The sequence below is a fragment of the Tursiops truncatus genome, chromosome 5, assembly GCF_011762595.2.
Source record: "Tursiops truncatus isolate mTurTru1 chromosome 5, mTurTru1.mat.Y, whole genome shotgun sequence".
NCBI lineage: Eukaryota > Metazoa > Chordata > Mammalia > Artiodactyla > Delphinidae > Tursiops > Tursiops truncatus.
In genome coordinates this window covers 31,877,525-31,892,970 of record NC_047038.1, presented here as the reverse complement: position 1 = coordinate 31,892,970, position 15,446 = coordinate 31,877,525, and the positions used below count along the sequence as shown (strand labels likewise).

General features: G+C 42.0%; 1 protein-coding gene across 5 annotated transcripts in view; it reads right to left on the bottom strand.

The window, feature by feature from the left end:
* Window positions 1-15,446, bottom strand: part of PAPSS1 (3'-phosphoadenosine 5'-phosphosulfate synthase 1) — a 108,811-nt gene that overhangs the window by 36,783 nt on the left and 56,582 nt on the right. For all 5 annotated transcript variants that reach the window (XM_019927776.3, XM_019927777.3, XM_019927774.3 and 2 more), the window contains 3 exons: window positions 14,071-14,182; window positions 11,471-11,676; window positions 8,609-8,744 (listed from right to left, as the gene is read on the bottom strand). In XM_019927776.3, coding sequence (XP_019783335.2) covers window positions 8,609-8,744; window positions 11,471-11,676; window positions 14,071-14,182 — 454 coding nt within the window. The remainder of the gene's footprint in view (window positions 1-8,608; window positions 8,745-11,470; window positions 11,677-14,070; window positions 14,183-15,446) is intronic.

The following is a 15,446-nucleotide window of genomic DNA, read 5'->3' as shown; positions in this document are numbered from 1 at the left end:
ATGTAGATTTTATTTCGATCCTGATTCAAACAAACTATAAAAAAAGAAATGTGACTACTATGAAATTATCAGAAATATAAACACTGACTAGATATTTGATAGTATTAAGAAACTATTGATATTATTATTATTTAGGTGCAACAGTGATATCATGGTTGTATTTTTTGAAGTCCTTACCTTTAAGAAATACTTTCTGAAATATTTAGATGGTAATGACATAGGGTTTGAGATTTGCTTCAGAATAATATGCAGGGATGCAGTGGGGTAGGTAGGGGTACAGGTGAAACAAGAGTAGCCAAGAGTTGGTACCACTGAATTTGGGTTAGAGGTATATAGGGATTCATTCACACTATTGTATCTACTTACAGATTAAGTATCATATGTTTCAAATTTTCCCTAATAATTTTTAAAAGAGAAGATACATGTAGAAGCAGCACTGCTTTGGAACATGATATTTACGGGTTCAAATTACAGGTCTAACAATTTTTAACCATGGACTGTGGTCTTTAAGGACTTAATTTCACTTTTGACATCTTCGTAGTGGGGATGATACTAAGGTTACTGTTATGAAGATAAAATAATATAAAGTACCCAGCACGGTGAGATGTACAGTGCCAATTCATTTAAAAAAAACCAAAAAAACACCATATCTAAAAGTTCCTGGCAGGAAATTGAACCCACTGTTCTACTGGTGACTCAAGGTCTACTCTAGTACGAACCAACACTCCAGTGAGTGTTTCCAAGAGGAGGGTGCATTAGCTCTGTGCTGCAATATGCAGCCTTCGCCTTCCTTAATCAGGAACAGGTGCCTAACTGTGAATAGGACCCCTGGGTAATACATCTCAGGTGTATGATGACTACATTCCTAGACTCCAATCAGGTCAAACCTGATTTTGTAAAACTGCCGTTTAGCAAGATTATTTATATGAACAGCATGTGCAAAAGGAAACATAAATAAATTCTGTCTCAAATATACGTATTTCACAGATTCTAATAATTCATCTACCTAGGTTTCCTTTCCAAAAAGAATTAATCTAGCTCCACACTGGACATTTAACAGATAAAGTTAAGATGAATGACTTATTAAAAGTTTACATTAGCAGCATATAAAGGATTTCGCTGCCAAAATTTCTTCCAGGTAGAATTATTTCCTTATTATCAGTTCCATTCAGAAATCCAATGATCATTTGCTCTGTCTGCCCATTTTTTCTTGCCAATATTAACAGGTCTTTCCTAAACTTCCAGCCTTTTCAATCCCTTGTAACTATTTATCAATGAATTACACAAATGGCTTTAACTGCCTGTAGCTCCAGACTGCATTTTCATCCCTACCATCTGGTTTCCCCACTAGAGAACTTATGTGGATCAACAATGTAATGGAAGCACCTGATCCACTGGAAGCTTACATTCCCAAGGTATTGTCCCAACTAACATAACCCAGTATGCATCACCATTACATTTTCCTCCAACAATTTTCCATCAAGGATGGAAAAAGAATAATGGGCCACTATGGACCTGGGGCCACTGATACTTAGAGCAACTTTCAGTAATTCTTCACATTCTCATCCCCATTTTCTAAAGGACAAGCGAATTCCCCGTTGTCACACCATAACTGGTAGAAAATACTTGTCTTTTCGCTTATAACTCTTTACGGATTAGTTTAAGACTGCTTTACCTAAGATCAGGGTTTCAACCGTGTTTGAAAATGGGACATTATCTTCAAAATGACTGGAATTTAATATTAACATTTATGATTTCCGTTTCTTTCTAGCCTTCTGCCGCCATCCCTGGGAAAGGACCAGGAATTCCATAATTGTGATTTACAGAAATTACACTGTGAAGCTGCTGGTGCCGTGCACAAGAACAAACTTTTTCCTTCAAGAGCTAGCGTGAATATTTTAAGCTTTGCAGGCTATGCGGCTTCTGCTGCAACTACTCAACCCTGCCGAGCAGTGCAAAACCAGCCACAGACGATGCATAAGCGACTGTGGATATTTCCCAGTAAAACTTTATTTACAAGAACTGGCAGTGGGCCAGATTTGGCGTGCAGGCTGTGGTTTACCAACCTCTGAAAGACAAATGAAATTCGGGTGATGGAAGTAAGAGCACTGCGACCAAGACGCCTGGTGTGAGCAGAAGTGTGGAGGCAGGAAAGCAGATGCGTCTGAGGACACAGAATCGTCCATCTTGTCAAACATGGATACGAAGCCTAGCACATGAGATCGCGCAGATTTTGAATGATAGGTTAGGAGGGATACTGTGTTCCAAACAGAGACTGTGAGTTAATCAGTAATGTTGCCCAGAAAATTAGGCTAGTAGACTGTGCGGGACTGAGCTGGGGGAGGGTCAGTGGGTGGAGTGGGGAGACAGCAAAATCAGAAGACTGTGGCGCAGAAACGTGCTCCCATATTTTCCATATAAAATAAACCATCCACCAACTCTTCCATTCTCCCCACTCACTCAATCTATTCCTCCCCCAGGATACAGACAGGCTCGTCTGACCAATGACAACCTACACAGTGGGAATGGGGTCACAACGGCAGAGACTGGCGCTGCCCGCTCCCTCAAACCCCTCCCCGGTGCTGAGGTCACTGAGCAGCGCTCTACGTGTTACTGACTCACAGGTCTACGTCATCTGACCGAAACTCCTCTAAGCTCCAGACCGTCTCTCCACCTGCCTCATAGCACTCCCGCCAGCCTCCTCCTGCACCTCTGGTCCTCCTCCACGACCTCTGAGCGCAGGCACCACTACCCACTGCAGAGCCTCAGACTCTGGAGGACCACTGCCATCCTCCACACGCACCGCATCGCTCTGCTCCCTAAACCTCACTAAACCCTGCTTTCTTCACTCCCCGTGCCCACATCAGCCCTTCATCCCTGCTTCATGAGGCAACTGGTCCCCCCCGCAACCCCATCTAGCCTCCATCCAGCAGCCAAAGCAGGCAGGGGGGCAGGGAAGAAAGGAGTTGGGACAGGATGAAAATTCTGTTTTAGATACGCTGTCCTGGGGGGACAGTGAAACTGGTCCTGCCCCCAGGAGCTTACAATCTAGTCAGCGGAGGAGAAGCAAACATTCACTTATCAGAGAATAAATCCATGTTAGAAGGAATATACTTCCTTCAGCTCCAAGAGGACATGATGAGATCTTTGTTTTCAGAAGCTAAGTCTGGTGACAATGTGAAGGATAAAGTGATGGAAGAAAAGAACGGGAATGGAGTCACTCCTTCAACTAATTCCTTCCTGCTCTGCCACACGGTGAGTATGAAACCCCTGGCAAACCCAAAAGGTACTTTCCTGTTTTAAAGTCCTGACCTCTCTGCTGCCTCTGACATAAAAAAAAAAAAAAAAGACTATGCCCCTGTCTTCATAGCCTCAAGGCCTGTTAACCGTGGCACCAACCTTTTCTATTTCATCTGCCTCTTTATGCTTTTTCTTTAGTAAAAACCATGAAACACTGAAGAAAACTTGGAGGGGAAAAACCACCCCAAATGCACTATCTTAATATAACTGTTTTTGGGGTTTTGCATAGTCTCCTAGTTTTTCTCCTTACGCACACGTTTTTACATAGATGTGATCAGATGTGCATGACATTTTATATTCTGCCTGGCCCATTTTGGTCTAGTCACCTGTTTCTGACATCCTGTAGTCCTCTCAGAGCCACAGAGTTCATTGCTGGGTCCTAGGAAATTCTTTCTTTACGTACTCATTCAGGAAACTTACCCCACTTCGCCTGGATTCAATTACCACGTGCATACAGATGGCTTCCGTTAGTTGCATCCCTAAGTCCTGAGCTTCCAACTCATCAGTTACAGAGACTTACTAACAATGTTTCAATAGACGCTGCTCATTACCACCCCACCCCTCAATTCCTTCACCTTCACTTACCACCCTCACATCTCAAGCCAAAAGCAGGTCCAGCTGCTGAAACCTGCACCTTCTCCTATACCTCATGTCTAAGTAAAGGAAGAGCCCCGGACTACAGTTTCTCTCCCTCTTCTCCGGATTCGACACCATCCAGTCCAGGAGCCAACACACCATGTTAACAAGTACGGTCTGATCCCTTTCCCTCCAGCAGACGGAAGGGGAAGAAGACAGTGAAGAAGGTTCTTCTCAGGATGCGCTGATTTCTGACAGGGGAAGAACGGCAACCGTGAGTGTTTTCTGGTGGTGGGAGGGGGCTGGGCCCTGACCCCCAGAATACGTGCAGGACACAGGCTGCCTAATCTAGCGCCACGGCCACGGAACCTTGATGTGGCACAGTACAAACACTGGGCTGGACCCCTGTGCTGCACTTTCTCAGCGAGGGGTCCGGGGACAACTGCAGCTCCCCAGCAGGGCAGCTGTGGGCAACGAATGAGCTGGTCAGCAGGGGAGCGCTGCTAACTCCTTCCCCCAGATTTCTCAGACCTGCGCTTCGCTGCCCAGCCCACAGGCAGAGCCCCGGCCTGCATCCCAACCACTAGACCCAGAATTACAACATCCGCCTGCTGTCTTCCTTTCAACTTCTCTGAAAACTGGCCTGCATACAGCAGTAGTTGATAAGTCTTCTCTTGCAGTCCTACGCAAGCTCTATTATCTGCCACTTTACCCCAAAGCTCTAAGTACAGGCATTTCTGATTTTCCCCAAATCAATACAGTAGCTGAACAAGAGGGTCCTGACAATCACTCCAGCGTTGCTGGGAGGCAGGCTGGGGTGCACGCACGCTATGTTTCTGTGGGAGTTTTTTGAAGAGAGCTGGAAATGAGAAAGAGTTTGATCCCCCTCCTCCCTCGGGACTGTCATTTCTTTTACTTAAACTGCTCATGAGGGGGGAAAAGAAATCAACAAGACAGGGCTAGGCTACTTGAGTAAATATGAATAGACTAGAATTTTTCACCAACAGGCACTCTCATACCCCATAATACGGCAGCAAGTTGTTTCTCTTTCTCAGGACTAGAAATGCTTTCAAATTAGAGTGAAAAATAATGTTGGATATAAAGCTTTTTTGCCAGCTGGACACTGTACTGCCTGTTCTCCACTCCCCTTCCTGTCCAGTCCTGTCTCGTGCCTCTGTGCGCGTGTGCACATGTGCATGTGTGTACATGTGCATGTGTGTGCGTGTTTGGGGGTGGGAGTGCTGTACTCCTGCCTCCATACGGGAGACACCAGTAGGCAACCAGAGGACGGAGGACAGAAGTCTCGCCCCAGTAGCATCCTGCTTCAGCGCTGGGATCCCAGCGGGGTCTACACCCCGGACAACTAGCTCCTGCCCGGCAGCCCCTTGCCACAGCTCCAGCTCCTCTTATCCCACTTCAGAAACAATGCTGCCTTCCGATGCCCTGCAGGAATGGTCATACTACCCCAAATTGCTAGTCCCCGGATGCCTCATCATTCTTTGGCGGTTCCCTCAGCCCTGACCGCCCATCTTTAAACACTCACGTTGTCAGATAATGTTCACAGCCTCATCTGAGTGGGCCTTGACCTGACTGACAAGAGGCTCCGTCACCCAATCTCAGATTACAGCATCTCCAGCCCACTGCCACATACAGGCAAGAAAGCCCAGTGCCTTCAGAGGCAAACTATCTGCTTCCACCTCAGCTTTCTCAGGCATCTGTTGTTCCCCACTTAGCCTAATATATCCATCTACCGTCTCTATCCATTCATTTAAAATAGTCTGTGGTTCAACAACTTGACAAAGCTTTCTCAGATGTATTCAACACTGTGCTACCACATACTAGCTTGAGAGAAATGATGTCAGCGTTTCCCTTTGTAACCCAGCAGGACACCAGTACCCTGTGTGTAATAAACACTGACTGGCTCTTACTTGGCTTAAGTGAAATTCAGTCTTTCTTTCCAGGATAGTGGTCAATCATCGGTCGTTCAAAGAACTTGCCATCTGGAACCGTGTCACCTTGCAATCACTGACGTGGGTATTAAAGACCTCTCAATCCTTCCAGCTACAGAATGGTCTAGAAACAGCAAAACTGATCATATCAATGTGCACAGGATAACAACCCACACAGGGTAATCAAAGATTACCTAATATTCCCTAAGACGAGGGAAGGAGAAGGAGGGAGAGGTAAGAATAGAAACCCTAAGTAAAAGAAAAAAAAATATTCCCCGTTTTCCCTCCCTTGAACTATGATTTGTACACAAGAGTAGATGACTTGTTATTGGCTTCCAGAAAGAGTTGAATAAGAACTATAAAGGGACCTCCTCAGTCTGTTGCTTATTTGCCTTAGTCTAAAATGGAAAAGTAAACAAAATAACACTCCATCATCTTTTTTGCTGGATTTAAGGCTAATAACCAGCTCTCAGCTACTTTAAACAAAGTTGCAATCATTCATTATGCAACAAATCCTCTAAATGATTTAAAATGTTTGGTACACAAGGAAGAATGTAAAACAGATGTAATATAAAGTCTTGGATTATGAATGATAATTTCTTGATAAGACCCCTCAACAGTGCTAAAAATTTATTTAGTAACACGAATTCCAGATATAAATTATTTTGAAAGCAAATTAAAGTAAGCAAGGCGGTCTCAGCAAGTCCTCAGTGAAACATGTCCTGTTCACCAGAAAAAAAGAGAGAAGTCTACACATATTAAACTATCAGATGCTTCTGGATGGAAATAAACAAAGACCCAACTAGAAGTGTCTTATACAACTCAAACATGCCTTAGGTCTTTGAATAACAAATCTGGATACAGATGACCCAAGGGCTGGATCAGAAACTCAAACAGTATAAGATTCTTATGGATCCTCACGGTACAAAATGGCTACCAGAGCTCCAAACACTGCACCCTTACATGACAGCATCCAAAGCAGGAGGAAGAGGAAGGATGGGAAAGGATAACTTTTGTCCTAAGCCAGTTTCTTTTCAGGAAGGAAAACCTTTCCCAGAAGCCCCACTTGCTTACATCTCAAAGGTCAAAACTGACTTACACAAGGACCTTTAAGTCACACAGTGACAAAAGAGAATACGGCACCATCACTGACTTACAGCAGTCATAATACAGTTCATGACACAGTCCTCTACGACTGGGCCCAAAACGTGTTAGCAAGAGAAGAAAACAAGCTGCTGTATTAGCAAGCGCCGAGTGTAATATTCGGAGAAATTCCTGCACAAGTAGTTTAAGCCAAATATGTGCTTCAAATTCAGAGGAGAGGAATAAAATTCGGAAGGAAGAACGGGGCACCAGACGATCAAATACCGTAAGGGGGCCAAGCAAAAGATGTGCATGAACGAGGCAGGCTGGTGGGGACTGTGGAGGTCTGAAGAGTGTGTGTCCATCTCGGGCCTCCAGTGCTTGATCCCTTTCACATCATTTCAAGTATCAGCTAATTACGACACAGCTTAAGAAAAAACAGATACTCTTTCTCTTCCCTTTACTTGTATGCCCTTTACTTACTGGTAAAACTAGCTTCCAACTCACGTAACAGAAATAATGACACCTTAACCTCTTGCTGTGTGCCAGGTACTGTTACGGTGCCTAAGCATCTTAGCTCATTTCACTTTTTAAAAATAAAAACCTATGTGTCGGGTACCATCACTGTCCTCATTTGTACAACTAGGGAACTGAGCCGTAGAGAGGAAACCCCTTTCCCCACAACCACGTGACTTCTAAGTGGTAAAGTAGGGGGCAGTGTGCACACAGGACTCTGAATGACTACCAAGGATCTGAGAGGTCACAGGACCTAAACACAACTGATGAAATGGGAGCTCTTGCCCAGATTCTGGAGTCACTTGGGAAGGCGGGCTTCTGCTTAATAAATACGGCTGGGTGGCCGGGTAGTCCCTTAAAAGGCATCCATACCCACCTGACTTTTCTCGGCCACATCTCCTCAATTTGTACACAGAAGGTATTTTAAAAAGCAGCACCAAGGCTTAGTGTTTAACCATTTCTGTAGTGGGTGAGAATTCACTAGCAGCATGATTGTAGGAGGCTTCAAATTCTTCAGACCTTAAAAAACAGCCTCCTAAAATCTACAGCGAATGCTGTGGCAGGCCCCCGGAATTTGCAAGTGTGGGCGCACCCGTGTAAACACATCATTTACCTACTTCTGTGTAAAACATCTGCTAATCACAGATGTCTAATATAAAAATCCCTGTCCTGGGGCACTTTCTAAGACAGTACTATAAAGAACAGTTTCTACAAACTCTCTATATTTACTGCTCCATTTCCTCCTAATCCAGAAATCTGAAATCATTATTAACCTACTCTTCAACAACTTTTTCTGTTATTTGTTGACAGTCTCTCTCTTCTACACCATAAACTCCTGTCTTATTTATTTATGAATCCTCAGCACTTGGTACTCTGGCATATCAAGATGCAAAACAGACACTTGCTGAATGAATAGCAAATGTGATACTGTTGTTCTATTATTTTCTGCAGTGGTACATTCCACTCCAATAAGACATTCTGGGATATAAAGCACATTGATATGAGTGAACTACGTAGGGTGATTCAGATTGACTACCTTTCCTTACATATTCCATTGCTAAATTTATCTTTACTCCTCATTCTGCCTTACATTTTAGCAAGCATTGGAAAAAATCTTCGAGAACCTCCCCATCAAGGAGAAACTCCAAGTAATCCCATGTTAGATAATTAGGTCCATGTCTTACCTGCATTCATATCTTTAAACTTCTGCTTTAGCTCAGTAGGAGTAAGACGGTACTGATCAAGACCATCATTCCAATAAATTCGGTCCAAGACTTGAAGATCTCCTCCAATCAGCCAATCTCCTTGTTCCATAACCATCTAATGGCAAGAGAAAGGAGATAATTTTTTTTTAACAGGAACCAATATCAAAATAAGTAAGAACATTTCTCTCATACAAGCTAAATATACCTGTAAACTACTCTCATCTTAAGGTCAATGGTAAATCTGTTTGGTTTATCAACTGAACTGGCATTAGAGATGCTGTAGAATTAGAATATATTCTATAATTTTGCAAAGGATTTGTGACGCAGCTATTATATTTGCATATGAAACGCAAACAAAATCAAAATGAATAATTACGACTTTTTTAAGCAACCTAAACATTCTTTTCATTGCTGTTGTATGTCGATTAACAGAAAAGTGTGTGAGCCTGGGTCATCCCGCCCTCTTGTGTTCTCCAATCCTAAACTTTTGAGCAATTAAAGTATTGATGATGGAGCTGAACACAAATTCTTGCCTTCCAATCTCCACACCACCTCAAATTTCTTTCGGCTCCACTCGTGTCCTTTCTCTGCATCTGAGAGGAGAAGATATACCCTCTAGGACCCAACCATTTTTGCAATGCAGCTCAAGCTCTTCCCCCACGGCTTCAACTTACCTGCTAACAATGCACCTCAACTGCGTAGTCACTTCCTGCCTGGTCTCCCTCACTAGTAGGTCTCTACCCATCCACCAAACCACTCATTCAACAAATATTCACTGAGCACTGGTATGTGTCAGGGCCTGTGCTAGGCACTGGGAAATACAGCAGAAAACGAGAGAGAAAGATCTTACTCCAATGGAGCTTATATTTTAGTGGGCAAGACAGAGGAGAAACCAGAGAACTATCAGCTAGTGATAAATAAATGTTGCAGAGAAAACAAACAGGGCACTGGAACACAGTGTCCAGGGAGTAGAGTGAATGGCATTTAAGAGAAAGGAGTTAGTAAATGCCTCTCTGAGGAAGGTGACATTTAACCGGAGATGATGAAAAGGAACTCGTCACAGAGGTAAAGTAGTTCATGCAGAGGGACACCAACTGCAAAGTCCTGGCGAGAAACACATTTCTGTCTTTGAGGAACAGAAAGAAAGCTAATGTGGCTAGAAGGTCAGAAAGGCCAAAGCAAGGAGAGGGGCAGCGGTAGTGGAAGAGATGGTGGAAGAAGGCCAGGGCCGGGTCCCACAGGGCCTCACAGGTTTTATTCTGATTACAATGAGCGGCCACTGGAGAGTTTTAAAGGGAGCAGTGATATGTTCAGATCTATATTTTAAAAGACTCACTCTGGCTGCACTAAGGAGAATGGATTTCAATGAGTATGACAGGAAGCTGGACTCCAGCCAGGAGACCGGGAGGGCATGGCTGGTACCGGGGGGCATGGGGCTGGAAGAGGGACACCCTGCTCTAGACCACCCAGCTGGCTTCCCAAATCACCACGTCGTTTGTGACCCTGTCAAATCTGCCTGCCACCTCTCTGTTCCTAGGAAGGCAGAGCAGCATAGGGGAAAGAGCACAGAAGACCTAAGACAGACTCTAATCCTGACACCTCACAGGTACCTCTGCAGCTCTGGGCAAGTTGAACCTACTCTAAGACTCCTCAGAATAAAGAAAATAACCCTGTCTACTTCTAAGGGTCACTGTAAGGACTGAAAAGCAGAAACGTGGCTGAAAAGCATAAATACATGTAAATTGTTATTATGACTGAACAAAATTTTAACACCTTGGAGTAGAAACTGAAGCCCAAGGTCCTCTCTCCCACTCGAACCACCAACCCTCTCTCAAACACACCGAGTCTTTGCTCCCCCTGCCGCAGAAACCTGGGAAGCCGTTTCTTACAGCTCCCTCCTATCCAAATCCTATTGGCTCCTCAAGGCTGCACACCAAGTCCTAACTAACCTGAGAAGTCTTACAGACTGCTCTAAATAAAAGTGGCACACAATATAAACAGCATTCACATACGTTCAGTGATTAAAAAATGTCTCCTCCAATGAATTCACACAAAAAGTACTCTCTAGTGGTAGGGATTACAGAGTACGGGAAGCTCTACGTAAGCCAATAATGACTTTCTGCTAAGGATTATGGAAGATGGCTTTAAAGCCCAAGGTCCTGGATTCAAATCAGACCCTCATCCCAACCATAAGCTGCCTAACTTTGGCCAAGAACATATATCCCCCATAAAGTCTCAATTTCTCCATGTGTAAGATGGAAATGCCACCCATCCTATAGGTCTGCTATGTGGTTCAAAAAATTTACATAAGCATGGTTTGTAAACTATGTTATTTGTTATTAATAACTGTAGAATTTTAATGCTGAAGGAATGTCTGGCACCGTTAGTTCAACCTCTTTATTTTATAGAACAATATATTTGCCTGTTTTTTAAGTTTATCCCTTTTTTGTCCTACATAAGACAATGAAATGAAATTGAACACACTTCCATGATCTAAACAGCTGCTATATAAAGTTTCTAGGTAAAGCTACTAAAATTTCACTTAGTTTCTTTTCTTTTTTTTTTTTTTTTTTTTTGGCTGCACCATGCAGCTTGCAGGATCTTAGTTTCCCGACCAGGGGTCCAATCAGGGCCCTGGCAGTGAAAGCGCTGAGTCTAACTACTGGACTGCCAGGGAGCTCCTTCGCTTAGTTTCTTTAAAAGTTCACACTAAGTTCCAGCCTTGATTCTGCAAAATATTAACAGTTCCAATGGCATAGTTGATATACAGGTAATGCCTCACATTTCAGCACAAACATTATTGGCAAATCAAGATAAAATGCGGCAAGGTTTACTCAGGACCTTGATGTAGGGGTGGTTCTTGCATGTTGTTCCCCACTGCCTGGCACAGCGCTCCTCCTTCCTGTGCTCAAAAAACTCTGGATTGCGAAGAATAGCCACGCGGCGGCCCTCGTACATCAGAGCAAAAGCCGTGCAGCCGTCCAGCCTCTCTTTATCTTCCTGAGTAGCTGTCAGAACTATCGGTACTGACAAGTTAATGACACCCCCTGCAGGGCACAAAAGAACATAAAGCACACAGCTTGCATTACTCAGCGGGCCTGACATCTACCTTTCACACTTCAGTAGACACTCTTCAAATAATAAAAGATTTATTGCTCCAGTGACAGTGTTCCACTGGTATCTGGCACAGAAAAGCAGGGAGAGAACAAGCAACAAACCCAGAGTTGAAAACAAAACAAAACAGCAAAAATTAAGAACATCAACACTGTGTGCAGCAATACTCCTCACAACCACTCATGAAACTGTCTTTAGGGGGAAGAAGCGCAGAAGTTTAAGCAACTGTTGAATAAGGAAGAATCAGCGGGTTAAGCCTAACATCACCAAAAATACGTGAGTAAGACAAAGAATTATGCTTCAGGGCCTTTACAGGAAAAATATTATAACTGATACCGCTGACAACTACATTTTGAGTGGCAAGTTGGTTAAGTAACTTGAGTATACTTGGTATACCTGGATATCCTTGAGAGAGGAAGACGAAAACACTCAAAAAGTTTTTTGTTTTTTAATCAGAATGGAACTGATGCCAGCTATACTGGTCAGGAAACAAAGGCAGTAAATAATCAGTGGCTCCATTTAAACCAAAATATGTTGCCAGTGAGCCCAAAAGCACATTCTCAGTTCCCAACCTTTCAAGCTCTGAAAGTGTTTTTTTCTTTCCTATTCGTTATGCGCAAGTTAGAAAAATAAAATACACTCTCAGATTCATATGTGGATATTATTTACGTTATCAAAGAGAAACCACACTTTTTGGGAAATCATGGCATGCCTTCTTTGGGCAAAAGACGTCAATAAAATCCATGATAACAGTTTGGTTGTTTTCAAATTACCACCGTAAGGTGGAGTTCAAAATGGAAAATTAATAGGTAGATTTACACCACACCCAAGACTAAGTCATAACTAAGAAGGCAGTCCACAAAGACTTTACCATTATTTCCAAGGAAGAAAATCAAGAAGTATAATTTAATTCTTATATTAAAGGTTCTTGAGAACAATGAGTAGGAATTACATCTTCTAGTATCTATTTTACTCCCCAGTCAAAAGAAGTTATAACACAGAAGAACGTGGTCGCAACTTTGCAGGGTTCTATGACTTTTTTTTAAAAGTTAAGTATTATAGTGGACGTACAATATTATGTTCATTTCAGATGTACAGCATAGTGATTCAACATTTAAACATATTAAGAAATGATCACCATAATAAGTCTAGTAACCATCTGTCACCATACAAAATTATTACCATATTATTCCTTATGCTGTATATTATATACCTGTGACTTATTTATTTATTTTATAACTGGAAGTTTATACACCTCTTAACCCCCTTCACCTATTTAGCCTACCCCCACCCCCTTCTGGCAACCACCAGTTTGTTCCCTGTATCTACAAGTCTGTTTTTGTTTTGTTTGTTCTTTTGTTTTGTTTTTTAAATTCCACATATAAGTGAAATCATATGGTATCGATCTTTCTCTGTTTGACTTATTCCACTTAGCATAATACTCTTCAGGTCCATCCATGTTGCAGCAAATGGCAAAAGTTCATTGTTTTTTATGGCTGCATAGTATTCCATTGTGTGTGTGTGTGTGTGTGTGTGTGTGTGTGTGTGCGTGTGTATATATATATATATATATATATACACCACATCTTTTTTATCCATTCACCTACTGATGGGCACTTAGGTTGCTTCCATATCTTGGCAATTGTAAATAATGTTGCTGTGAACATCTATCTTCTCTAGTTAGTGTTTTTGTTTTCTTCACATAAATACCCAGAAGTGGAATTGCTGGATCATACGGCATAGTTCTTTAACATTCAGCAATATTTTCTTTATTGTAGTACATTAATCTTACCAACAATATACAAAGTTTAAGGTAGCTGGAATGTAATTACAATACCCTAAATATCAATTTCTTTGGCAATTTTTTTTTTTTTAGTGTTTTAAAAGAGTAGGAAGAACCATCCTTTTAACCACCTATTTCAGGACTCCTTAACTTGGGACTCCCTGATTCCTTGTTAGAACACCCGGCTTAAGCAAGCATGGGCTTCAGCACAGCACAATTAGTAAGTATGTACACTTTCTGGGGAGAGGCTTTTTACCGTGATCAGGTAGATATGGCATAGGGAAACTGTATTTGTTTTTTAAATCCATTTTCAGCCTTAATCCCCAGGTTGTCCTTCTCCCCCTGCAATAAGTCACAATCAAGAAAACTAAAAATGGAAAGATCTCATGATACGTTTAAAATATTCAGTACTGATATAATTTAGTCTTTAAGTGCTATCTCCGTTAAGATGTTACCAGTACTCTCTATAAATAGTGACGAATCCCTGCAACTGTGTGCTTTCTTTTCCATACTCAATGTACTTGAATATTTTTAAATGTCTTACCATCCAGAAGACAATCGAAATGAAGACACTGCAAGTACTCCCTCTCTCTCATAAAGCCATTCAGCGGGGTTGCCCAACCTTCTGCCAAAACCTGCACCCACTGCATATCCACCTAGTAAACGAGACAGTAAAGAAAAATGCTTTATTTCATGTACTTATGAACAAAAGCATTAATGGCTTTTTGGAGTTTAATTTTGAAAGCAATGGAAACGAACTTCTCGAGAATGTTTATAGATTTTACAAATCTAATAAACAATAAGGTCACTAGGAAAGTATGTATTTTTCTTAATAAATCTGAATAACATTAGGCTTCCCATAAGAATAGCATCTCCTAAACCAGTGGTCCTCAAACTTTAATATGTATTAAGAAACCTCTGGAAGGCTTGTTAAATGAAGACTGCTCCACCCCCCAGTTTCTGATTTAGCTAGTTTGCTGTGGCACAAGGATTTGTATTTTTAACAGGTGCCCAGAAAATGCTAACAATGATGGTCTGGAAACTACACTCTAACAACCACTGTCCTGAACTAAAACAAACTTTAGATAAAATATTTACCAAAACAAAATCCCTCACCAATGACAGAGTACCCTTCATTTACAAACACTATATTATTTCTTGAACTTTAAGGTTTCTAGTAGATCCCATCAGAATATTAAAGAATTGATGAATTAACGCAAGCTGGATATGCTCATTTTTTAACTGTGTGTGTGTGTGTATATATATACACACGGAGCAGTGATTCTCATATGAGAAAAGATAAAGCACCTGGCCAAGAGGTGTGCATTATGATATGACTTACCATGTATACCCAAAGTATTAGGTTGGCATGTTCCACTGAAAAATCAAATAATGGTAAAGCATTCCCCTCCTTCAATTCACAGGAAAAAATTATATTCGTGCACCAAATTGTTTCACTTTCAAGTTCTCCTCTTACTAATTTTTCCTAAACCTTTGACAATGGCCACTATTCTTCTCTATTGGAATCTAATTCTAGATGGTATCTATTATGGACTGAATGTTTATGTCCCCCTGAAAATATGTTGAAGCCCTAACCCCCAATGTGAATGTATTTGAAGATAGGGCCCTGAAGAGGTGATAAAGAATAAATGAGGTCTAAAGGGTGGGTCCCAACCCAACAGGTCTGGTGCCCTCATAAGAGAAAGAGACACCAGAGCTCCCACGGACACACTGTGAGGATAAGGTGAGAAGGCGTCTGAGAGCAAGTCAGCAAGGGAGCCTCGCCAGGAAACAAATCAGCCAGCACCTGGATCTTGGACTTTCTAACTTACTGAACTATGGGAAAATAAATTTCTGTTGTTTAAGCCATCCAGGGTACGGTATTTGTTATGGCAGCCTAGCATACATTATATGATGTAA